The following is a 12,280-nucleotide window of genomic DNA, read 5'->3' on the forward strand; positions in this document are numbered from 1 at the left end:
GTAAAACCACTACAAAGAATTCCAAATTATTCCATGCCTTTGCTTGATTGCTTTGACCTTGTATGATGTCATAATGCCATTTAGCTGGTGCATTCAAACGACCTGCCAACCAAATCACCAATTCTCGCTGCAGGTTTCGATCTATGTTTAATTGAGACATAAAGATAGTAAATGCTACATCGAGGTAATATTTTAGACAATTTTAAAAATCAATTTCAAATTCCAATTTTGATAACACAAATTAGCGGTGATCTATCTAGATTGTAAAAGTTGACTTCCTTCTAAGCGTATTGGTGTATGCCCACGCGAATGCATATCGAGTCTAAATATAGCCATTTGCTCCAATTTGTACAAATCCTAAACCACGGCAAATGTTGATCAGCTAAGCGTAGGTTTGGTGAGAAAATAATCAACATCCATGCACCTGTGATTAGCTTTGGGGAGTCGAAATTTAATCCGATGAAAACAAATGCAAATGAAGAAGCCCGTTGCACAACAAAGAAATTAATAATTTGACGGGCTTCAAGGGGAGGTGCTGGAGGAAAGAAGAGGCGAAACATGCATTTACAAACAGTGGCCTACATCCTATCCAGACAGAATTATGGGTCAGAACAGTGCAATACGACTAATTCATTTCTTCATCCATTATACCCTCCACTTAATATATTCATCAACGAAAAGGAAAGAATTAACTATGGAAATAAAAATTAGAAAAATCTTGTCGAAGACAAATCCGTGATAATTCTCACCATTTCGCTCAAGATTATGAGCTTTAATCAACTCCGAACTCATCGTCCAATATTAGAAAGGATTAAAAAGGAGACAGATAACGAGCCTATTTCCATGTAATATTTTAAACAAGTACATTGTCCTAAATTTATGAATTAGTGTATACAATGAGAAAGATGGGTGCATTTTTAACAGACAAAGCCTTTAATCTCTAACCGTCTGCATCAAGTTATAAAGGACATCATACACAAACCCTCCAACTCATTAGAATTTCTTTAGTTAACAAGTCTAACCTAGTAGTTAAAACATTTTTTAATATCTAAAAGTCTGGGATGACAGCAGGTCAGGGGCGGATCTACTGTAGTGCATATGGTGCAAATGCACCACCATAAATATGGCAAAAAATTAAAAAAAGATTTAAAATCCATCAAGAATTGAGTAAATTACAATTCATTTCACTGAGAACTTGCTTTGGGAGGAAATGAACAAAAACGGCCTAGTAGAGCTCGTTATAACGAACTAGTTTTAATAACATTGACCTGAATTTGTTTAGCTTATAAACAAATGAGTATGGTCCCAATAAACATCTCCAACTGAGCCACGACTTTTTCGAAAGAAGTACTACAAGCAATTTTAAAAGCAAAATGTCTCAAAAAAAGGTCAAGAACGAACTTTGGATCATTTTTTTCGACGACAAAACAACAATTAAAAAAAGTATGCCCTAATATATCTGTTTTATAATAGCATCGTTATGTAGATAATACTACAAAACATCTTTTATGGTAGTTTGCAGAAATGATGGCTAATTTCTGCACAGCCAAACCAAATGGCTGTTGAGGTTTTGTGATTGATTTTGTCTTGATTTTATTTTATTGCACAAATGATTGTTAACTTTCTGTTTACATGTAATCTTGATATACATAGTATAAGGAACATTATAAAACACCAATTTAATTAATCATATCTAATGTCAATTTTTACCTCTAAACTTGTTGTTTGCTGCAAATAAATGATTACACTTTTTTGGGCTCAAACACACCTCTCCTTCATTCTAAGATGCCTAAAATTCAAAAAGTTCTGCTAGCGCGAGGCCAGGTAAGGGGGTCGCCCCGCGCACCCCCTTCCTCTCTAGATATATTACACAAATTTTGCACCACACACTTTTTTTCCTGGATCCGCCCCTGGCAGGTTCAGGTAAAAAATATTAATAAATACTCATAGATCTTGCAGTCTTACATATTTTATAATTCAATGTAAAATAATAAAGAATATAATAATAATGTTTATATATCTTTATTTTTAATCAAAAATGTTGTTATTGAGCTAAGCCTTTAGAGTCCTTGCATCATGAATGTGTTCGTTCACTGTGACCACAATGAAATTGGAGGCATATTCATATCTACAACCGTTTCTTTGTCACATTGCCAACTCATGGCCGCAGCAACCAAAACACAAATAGAAGAAAATTCAGCTAAAAATAATCAATAACATCAAAAATCTTGCTTGTTTCCATTGATGAAAGAGATAGCGATATATAAATCATTCTGGGAGGCCACACCTATTCAATATTCATACATGAAACCTTTAGAGTGAGTTTACCAACCAGGTCGGATCAAGAACTTGGAAGGCTTATCCTTTTATCTTGCCCACTAATTTCCCTTACTAGCGAGCACCACGGCAAAATTAAGAATTCTTGTAATAAACAACTAAAGAACCAGCAGTGGTTTTATAACCTGACGTCTCCCCGATAAACAGGACAAGTGTAAACTATAATGTCTGACAAAATACTGTTTATGCCAACAGCACAGATTCAGTCTTTTTTAAATAAGGAAATATTTATACTGGTTAATAGCATAACATGGCATAATCTAATAAACTGCTGTTCAAAGCTCACTTTAGTTAGGCAATAGATGAAAATATTATTATAACGCCAAGCTCGTTTAATGCATTAACCATAAATAACATAATTACACTAATTACAGCGAAAACATACTATAAGCACAAAAAATACAAAGATGTTTTTTAAAATTAGTCATTGAAACTAGGTCAGTTGTATTTTCACAATCGATAAAATTCCTTCGGAGTGATTCCCACTTCATATTAGGTCTTTGTGTCAGATTTTTAGCTATCAAGACAAGACACGGGCTTCCGATTTCGTGAAATAGCAAAGCTATAAAATCATATATAAAATTACATTTTTGCACAAAAATTAGAAAAAAACAAGGGAATCTAGAATCCTATAGTCTGCTATATTTTAGTGTACACCTTCCTGTATGAATTTATAAGAATAACCTCAGAAAGGGAGCTAAAAAGTAGCAGGTTTCACCGCTGCGTTAGCTTAGGAGGAGATAACTCCATGTAATGGATGGCGAGAAAAAGAGCCAACAGGTAGAACAAAAATAACTTTAAACTTTTGTTATTATTTATTATGAAGCACCTTAATTACCGTATATATCATTTATTCAGGTTGCGTCAAGATTAAAGGATTAAAGTTTTACAATACAGCGGAAAAATTTGAATAAACAATTGTATTGGATTGTCAAGCGTGGTGACAGCCCAGCATACGGCAAAGTTGCTATATAGATGAGAGAGTGGAAGTGGTTATATAGATTTAGTAGCGGAGCTAGAGGTAAACGGAAAGCATCTGCATGACAACACAAATGTTTGTGAGCTACATTTACATACATTTACTACAGAAGTATGATGTGTCTGTGTACGTCTAAGTATGATATGTCTGCGTAAGAAACTATGGTTTTCTTTATGAAGATTATATTAAAATCAATTTAATGTCGATTGCTGAGTTTTTAGCTCGATTTCGTCATATCTTAACTATTCTTTGGTTTCATGTTTTTGATCTTCAGTAATCAACGTGACATGGTTTTAGACTTTTTAACTGGAAAGAATAACTTCCTTTACAATAAACATACTTATTTGCAGGTAGTTAACTGAACCTCCCTACTGATTTTCTCTTATGTATATCTGAGCAAGACGTCCTTTATTTTAAGCTCCCTAGTTATGCTCATGCGTTATTAATCATACATAACAGGCTAACAACTGTTTCAACCATAAGACTGGCACGTAGAAACAGGCGAGCTAGATTCAACCATAAGACTGGCACGTAGAAACAGGTGAGTTAGATGTGCATACGTACAAAGACACTCGGTCGAGAGAATAGATTGATCAGGTCTTTGCTGTCATAGTGCGAGACCTTAGGCAGATCGACAGCAGATTTCTTGTACCTGCTAAGAACAACACTTTTCATAAAGCACACTTGTTGGTTGAGATGCAGTAACTATTATGTGCTGTAAAGAACTCAGCGCTTCACAAACGTGTCAACTTATCTTTAGAAGTTATTTGCAAAAAATATTGAACAAAAAAAATGCATTACGCAAATTGAAAGCAGAACACGTTTAAGCCAACCTGGACAAATAACAAAAGAGAGAGTTCTTGCAAATGGTATAAACTTGAACTGCTGTTAAGAATGAATGAATGCTGTTCATCGTCTGTCGTACGCATCATCGCATTGTGTGTCAACAACTAATAGTGTCATGAGGCACCACTATAGTTAAGTTTGAGACAAAAAATAATTACTTGAGTCAAAGTAATGATGTGGCACAACATTAAGAAAATGTAACAGCTCTCAACGGAGAAACTCAATACTGACTTTTGGGTGCTAACGATAAACATCAACCATCTAACATTTTAACAATCTAATGATATCATCAGACTACTAATAGAATAAATACATTTCAATAATCTTAGAAAATTAACTGTACTCATTTAGGATACATGTACAGTTTCACAAAGTCTCATAGCATTAGACATTTTATAATACCTTTCCATTGTTTTTTTTGTAACGCACGTCGCTGCTCGAGTTCGTTTGAACCTCTTTTCAAAATTGATATCTGAATCAAAATCTATAACAAAGGCCCTTTGCCCTATTTTCTTGAACTTGGTAGTAGAGGCAGCTCCTTCGACTACAACATAGATACATACATAGATACATACATAAACAACACGTTGAGATAGAAGCGCTGCAAAACCATCGATTATTATAACCAGGTTAAAAGTTGCCAATTGTATTTTTTGATATCTAAATAGCTTTGACAAGTCAACAATCAGTTATAAAAACGGAAGGCAAATAGTTTCCTACTAGTCAAAATATGCAAACAGCATTCAAACAAAGACTTTATGTATAACAGGAAGGCACTGACACCTCCTAAAACTATGTCACGGCAAACAGTAATCCTAGAATGGGAACTGCGTGTAGACGTATTATGTATAGGCATAATGGGTGATTGGTGTCATTTGAAACATCTTGCCTTGTTCAAGGAAACTCACACCTGGGTAGAAGTCCGCATGCCAACGAAACCACCATATCGCCAGTGACTAATAACCTTAAAGCTGTTGAAAGACTTGAGAGATATATCAGACTCGACACCCGACTGAATTGTGGACACTTCTAGACTTACCATTAGGAATTCCTCTCTTTTCCAGTAACAAGCAAAAGACGCACTGATTGTCATGAGCAAAACATGTCTGCCATTTTTCAAAGTTTGCACAAAGCTGATACCTTAATTGTCACTTTCAATAATTGTCACTTCAGAATCTAGTAAAGCAACTTCAAAGACACTCCTAGATTCAGAGTAGATAAATGATGCGACGATAACACGCGCTTTGACTATTTTTGCAGGGATGATAAGTTTGTGTAATCCACAATGATTAGAAATATATGCTAAGGAGTTATGGATTCAACATGAACCTTATGTGATACTCAGATTTTAAAATGTAAAATAAGTAGTGGCTATGAAAAATGTAGTTTGCCTCTGTCCATTGTAGCCAGGACATATGAGTCAACACTTCATGGTCTTCAAGTCTTAGAGCTTGTGTGCGCTGATTCTCTTATCCACCATCATTAGCCTACTAGGCTGATTGTCCACAGCCAAAAGACAGTCCGCTCACCCCAGCTACCTGAGTGCAGCGTGAATCACATTTGAAGTTTTATTTGGAGTGAAAGGGAAAATGACAAAATAATTGGCTATTAGAGTTATTTAAAGGTGATGAAAGTGAATGAGTTGATCGGCAATGATAACGTAGCTTTTACTTACCCGATCTTTTATTTCCTAAAACAAAAAATCCAACACTTACTATTCATTCAATAACTTTTTTTCATGTTCACAAATAAATATGTACTAAAGATATTACATATACATATACTCATTACATATACTAGAGAGAAACTATCATCATATGTACTAGAGAGTAACTCTTCTCATATGTACTAGAGAGTAACTTACTAATGGTGCTAAAATGCAGATTGTATTAACAATTTGTTTTCATTTAGTATAGAATTGCTCACATTCAGCTTGGCCAACATTCAATTTCTAAGGTTTCTTTATAATTAATGACATGTGACAAATAGGTATTGTGATGAATGTGAACTGCATTAAAATGAAAGAGGCCATATGTGTCTAAAGGTTGATCCAGCAAACTTAAGCATGCACCGACATATACAGAATGTCTCTCTGTAGCAACAGTCTGTAGAAACATTTTTGGCTATACAATGTAGAACAGATGGGAAATATCACCCTTATGCTTGTCTGTTAGACAAAAATGCGCCACCTTCTTAAAAACAATTTTTAGAATTAACATAAAATAATATTTTATATTTAGCTGTTAAATACTGTAGACCCCCGCCATGCGACATCAATTTGGTCCGGTGTTGGCATCATAAAACGGAAATATCGTATAGAGTAGTATAGAAACCCTTAGTAATTATATTATGCAAACACCCTCTGGTAAAAAACATCAAAGATTTATATACGTACTGTAAATATTAGAAATTAGTAACAAAATAGTATGTTAAACTTAGTAACCTACAGTAACTTCAGTGTATTTAGTGGTTATAATTTGCCGTAAAATGTAACATTGCAATGCACCATGTGCAGTATGTACTGTAGGAAGCCCTTACATCCGAGACAGACGTATAACATAAACGTTGAATTTAACTTAAATGAATGTAGCTTACAAACACACACTTAAAGCTAAATTTTAATATGAATTTTACTTAACTAAACTGTAACTATGTCATCGTCAAGCTTTTATCATTTATCTGTTTTATCATTTATCTGTTAGCTGTTTATAATAGTATATCGGCATCTTCGTTATCCCGACGAATTCACCATACCGACTGCGAAATTTGATATTCGCGAAATTCTTTTGTTGATGTCTTATGGTGAAAAAAATATTGTAGGATGAGACAAAAAACATTGTAAGGGAAAAAACTGTATAAGAGGAACATCGTAACCCAGAGTGCACTGTATAAGAGGAACATCGCAACCCGGAGTGCACTGTATAACAGGAACATCGTAACCCGGAGTGCACTGTATAACAGGAACATCGTAACCCGGAGTGCACTGTATAACAGGAACATCGTAACCCGGAGTGCACTGTATAACAGGAACATCGTAGCCCGGAGTGCACTGTATAAGAGGAACATCGCAACCCGGAGTGCACTGTATAACAGGAACATCGTAACCCGGAGTGCACTGTATAACAGGAACATCGTAACCCGGAGTGCACTGTATAACAGGAACATCGTAACCCAGAGTGCGCTGTATAACAGGAACATCGTAACCCGGAGTGCACTGTATAACAGGAACATCGTAACCCGGAGTGCACTGTATAACAGGAACATCGTAACCCGGAGTGCACTGTATAAGAGGAACATCGCAACCCGGAGTGCACTGTATAACAGGAACATCGTAACCCAGAGTGCACTGTATAACAGGAACATCGTAACCCGGAGTGCACTGTATAACAGGAACATCGTAACCCGGAGTGCACTGTATAACAGGAACATCGCAACCCGGAGTGCACTGTATAACAGGAACATCGTAACCCGGGGTGCACTGTATTTCTAATCAAATGAAGTGATCAAGAAATTGAACCTGAAGAAGTTCTTGACAATATTGGTAAATGAAATCAGACCTCTTATAAAAAAGAGCAAACATATAGTCTTTCGCGTGAGTACACTGAATGGACAACTCGAAACTTTTAACAGCTGAAGCATAAATGAAATTTCTGATGCAACACCTAAAAAAACTGCTCACATTCTAAGACAGATCGAATTGTGGATAAATCACCAACCTGGAAATGGCTGTCTTCGCACTTTCCAGTGTCCAGGCCCGGCCCACATGTTTTTCATGCGACCGAAGAAAGAATAGTCTCCACCTTTTCTATTGACGAGCGAGAGGAGACTGCTGTATGTACCATCCCTGCAATATACAGTGTAGAATGCTCTAGTCTACATTCATCCGACTAAGACTGTGACAATGTTGCCTCGCATGTTAGATTTACAGAACTTGTATTCAAGGACAGGTGTTATTCAGCACTGAAGTCAAATGTCTGATAACTTTTGCGTCACTAAAATATTGCATTTTATTTGTTTAGCACCATATAAAATTTGAATCAAATTCCGAACGCATTTTTGAAAACCTGTCCACATTGCTGAAACAAAAGTTGTCACATAAATTAAAATATCGAAAACCCAACACCTTAGGCCAAAATAAAGAGCTATATTTGGACTGGGCTTTACTCACAGCCACTGAGATAAGGCAAATTCATGACCTGTTTATTGAATATTTGAGGTCAAAGATTTTTGGAGCATTTTTCTGGACAAAAATTTACATAGATTTACTGAATAGCTGTTAAACTTAAATGAGCAACACCATGAGTTGTCTGCCCTTTTCAATTTTGCTTAGATTAAATGAGAAGACAATTTTAATTCCACTTTGAAACCTTGTACGTCGAGATATTTGCAATGCCCTGTTACTTAAAAATTGCTGCAAATCCATTCACTGATTAGTTGATACACAGGCTATGAACTTCCTTATTGGTTTCTTTCATTAAAGAAGAATACTGTAGTATGCATTAAAAATCACATAGCGAATTTATGCAAAGGTAATAAATGGTTAGATTTTGTGAAGTGTCTGCAATATTTCCACCAAATTTGAATCAACAGGTCCTTACAATTTGCTAGTGAGCAACAAGTTTTTTGTGTTTTGATTTTTTCCTTACCATAAAACAGCTTTATATTCACAGAAGTTGTATAGGTACAACCCGTCATAGTGCACCATTGTTCTGTAAAGCTTTGTATGGTGCGAAGTAAATACAGTCTATCAGTAAATCAGAGACATCTACATTTAATGATGAGCCTGCAAGAGGCAGTTAATGACGCCAGCTATCAACTGTTACAGACCTTGAGTCTCATGAAACAGTAGTGTTATAGCGGTACATGTATCAAATATGATTGATAGATGTCCGAAGGAACTATTTAACTGACCACCAAGTAGGCCTATTTGTTTAGTACACTGACCAGATCATAACTGTGCTGCTATCAAGTGACTATTACCATTTATGAAATACAAAATAGGTAACCAATTGTTTTCTCATTCAGTTCAAGCTTTGCTAGAAGTTGTGCGGAGAACACTTTCTTTGGCGCAGTTCATTTTTTAGCTGTTAACCAAACTCTGAACTCTAAATGACATTTGGTTTCAGTGTTCAGGGAAAGCTTATGAGCCCTCTGTAGTAATATCACAATACACTGAATCTTGTCTGCTTCGATAATGTCATTGGACAATTTCAATCGACAGCTTCAAACATTAACAAAGGATATATACGAAGCATATCATTCACGAAGGACCGCTTGATCAACACGATGATGGTAAAATTTTAAAATTTCACCGTGCTTACAATTCAAAATTTTTTAAATCTCTTAAATTTTATACACCTACGAACTGAATGCCTGGCACTGCACGGGTAATAGAATAATTACCTAATGAATTTGAGTAACTTACCTGGAAAGCTAGATCTTGACTTAAATCTTTACTAAACACTACCTGTGTTTTGGGCCGGCTTAACAACCATTACTGTAACGGTCAACAGTGCTAGTTATTAACCCCAAGCAAGTGCTTCAAGCGTGAGTCCGTTAATCAGTGTAATGACTGCTTGCCCAATAAATCCATCGTATTTAGCGTAGCTTAATGGTTAGGTTCGCCGCGTCTAAATCTGGAAGTCCCGAGATCAAATCCAGTGCCATGCAGATTTAGATTTTCCATTGTTAGATTTTAAATGCTATAACTGGACACAGGGTTTAATGAAAAAAGAAAGATGAACACTGAGATTTATATACATGTGATACATTAGATAAATATGTATCCAAAGGGAGTGGAGATTGTGGTAATATGGCCGCACCATAACACTTGAAGCATGTCATTGATGTCCCCTCCAATAAGCACCAGCGTTTCTTGCGATGCTTTAGCAATGTTCAGTATGTTTACATCTACACGCTAATTTTTGGGCATGAATGGTTAATACATATTTTTTAGCATAAAATGTCAAGATTTTCTCAAAAATGTAAGTAAAAAGATGGTAGATAATATAATGTATAAATCAAGTTAATTTAAACTACATTCAACGTAAGTTAGAGTAAGTCATGTCATATATTTCTATCATTCACTCTATTGCTCACCCTGTGCATCGCATAGGATGTATCGTGACCTTCACCTTCGACCTTGGAGACACGAATCGCATGTTTCCAAGTAACCATAAAGACCTTGCATCTTAATGGCGAAGTAACCGCAAAGACATCTTTCTATTATATTTATATTACTTCATTTTTTACACATTTAAATTTACACGTGTAGTTTTACATAATGCTTTGTTTCAAATCTATATGCAATTACCTGAAATATTGCTTCTTTTTGTGCGGTGGAGCAAATTAATCATTATACAATGTATTTTTATAAGAACATTTGGTGCAATGTGCAAAGGCTTCGACATACAAAGAAGGTATTGCAACAGAGTAACTTGTTATATCGAGGCATTACTGGAAATACAGTTTCTTACGTAATGCAAGCTGTGGTAGTATGAACAGCGGAAGATTGGCTAGCATGATCCACAAAGTTCTCCTCCATTTCAGTCCTCAGAGGGTCTACATCTATGATGAGAATATATGTAATATATCAACGTATAGCAGGTAATCCGTTGTAAGCGCATACTATAAAAATCTACAGACTAATTGAATTAATAGTGTCTTTTCTCATCAGATTATCAGCCAAGCAGATAGAGAAATTAATACAAAAACAGTGGTTGCATCGCTTAAAGGTTGACTTGCAACAAAATTCACATTACAGTTATTTGGTATCAAAAGATTCACTATGTCTTGCTCTGTTGTGTTGTAGGTGCCAAATATGTGGAAATGTGATTACAAGCTCTTAAAAGCTTAAAAACGAAAAGCCGCCGTAGATTGGAATCTCTTTATTTCTCTGATGTAGTCATGACAGTTTGGTTATTGTCTTGTCACGTGATGTTCTCACGTGAATTGAAAGGCCAATAAAAAGCTCGATATGTAACTTATCGTCGCACTAGTTTATGACAAACACTTTGGGTTTTACCGAAGACCCCGTATCGAATATAGATGCTCGCTACTTTACAGTTTTATTTCGGCTTGATCTAATCATAAAGTCGTAATCTGATCACGGGACCCAATACTTCGCAAATAATTTTTGCAGCACTTTTCAATTATCACAGGTGACCAACAGGCTCGTCATGATTATCAGACAATGATATGTACTCCTTTGAGGTAAGGTTAAAAAATTAAATGTATTTTTATGGTAAGTTATAAGATATCACTGCTAACAGTGACAGCATTACAATGACGATAAAACAGACGCGTAAGAACAATAGACATGGTTTTATTGAATGCGTGAAGTATATTTGTGAAAATATTTCGATGAATAAGGTTGCATGAAAGTGTAAACAGAAACCATCTCTCACAACTAAGTCACATTTGAGCCGTTTTGGAAAGAGAATCCAAACTACGGTGGTCTCGTGTGGCTGCGATTAACTGTTCGTTTTTTAGCTTTTAAGAGCTTGTAATCACATTCCCACATATTTTGCACCTACAACACAACAGAGTAAGACATGGTGAATCTTTTGATATCAAATAACTATAAAGTGAATTTTGTTGCAAGCCAACCTTTAAACAAATACACTCAGGTTTATCTCCCTTGATACATATAGCTATTGAGCATCGCACCCCTCTCTAACTGTTCAACTCTTCCCTCTTTAACTGTTTAACTCTTCCCTCTCTAACTGTTTAACTCTTCCCTCTATAACTGTTTAACCCTTCCCTCTCTAACTGTTTAACTCTTCCCTCTCTAACTGTTTAACTCTTCCCTCTGTGACTGTTTAACTCTTCCCTCTGTGACTGTTTAACCCTTCTCTCTCTCACTGTTTAACTCTTCCCTCTCTAACTGTTTAACTCTTCCCTCTCTAACTGTTTAACTCTTCCCTCTCTAACTGTTTAACTCTTCCCTCTCTAACTGTTTAACTCTTCCCTCTCTAACTGTTTAACTCTTCCCTCTGTGACTGTTTAACTCTTCCCTCTCTAACTGTTTAACTCTTCCCTCTCTAACTGTTTAACTCTTCCCTCTCTAACTGTTTAACTTTTCCCTCTCTAACTGTTTAACTCTTCCCTCTCTAACTG

The 12,280-nt window shown here is 35.8% G+C and overlaps 1 protein-coding gene across 3 annotated transcripts in view; it reads right to left on the reverse strand.

Moving 5' to 3' along the window:
• Nucleotides 1-12,280, reverse strand: part of LOC137386062 (condensin complex subunit 2-like) — a 61,529-nt gene that overhangs the window by 25,428 nt on the left and 23,821 nt on the right. For 2 of the 3 annotated variants that reach the window (XM_068072729.1, XM_068072728.1), the window contains exons 10-14: nucleotides 10,639-10,729; nucleotides 7,879-8,006; nucleotides 5,838-5,852; nucleotides 4,565-4,706; nucleotides 3,881-3,968 (exon numbers count right to left, since the gene is read on the reverse strand). In XM_068072729.1, coding sequence (XP_067928830.1) covers nucleotides 3,881-3,968; nucleotides 4,565-4,706; nucleotides 5,838-5,852; nucleotides 7,879-8,006; nucleotides 10,639-10,729 — 464 coding nt within the window. Of the gene's footprint in view, nucleotides 1-3,880; nucleotides 3,972-4,564; nucleotides 4,707-5,837; nucleotides 5,853-7,878; nucleotides 8,007-10,638; nucleotides 10,730-12,280 lie in introns of all 3 variants that reach the window. The other variant, XM_068072727.1, reaches the window with a different exon arrangement.

The sequence above is a fragment of the Watersipora subatra genome, chromosome 1 (assembly GCF_963576615.1).
Source record: "Watersipora subatra chromosome 1, tzWatSuba1.1, whole genome shotgun sequence".
Classification (NCBI taxonomy): domain Eukaryota; kingdom Metazoa; phylum Bryozoa; class Gymnolaemata; order Cheilostomatida; family Watersiporidae; genus Watersipora; species Watersipora subatra.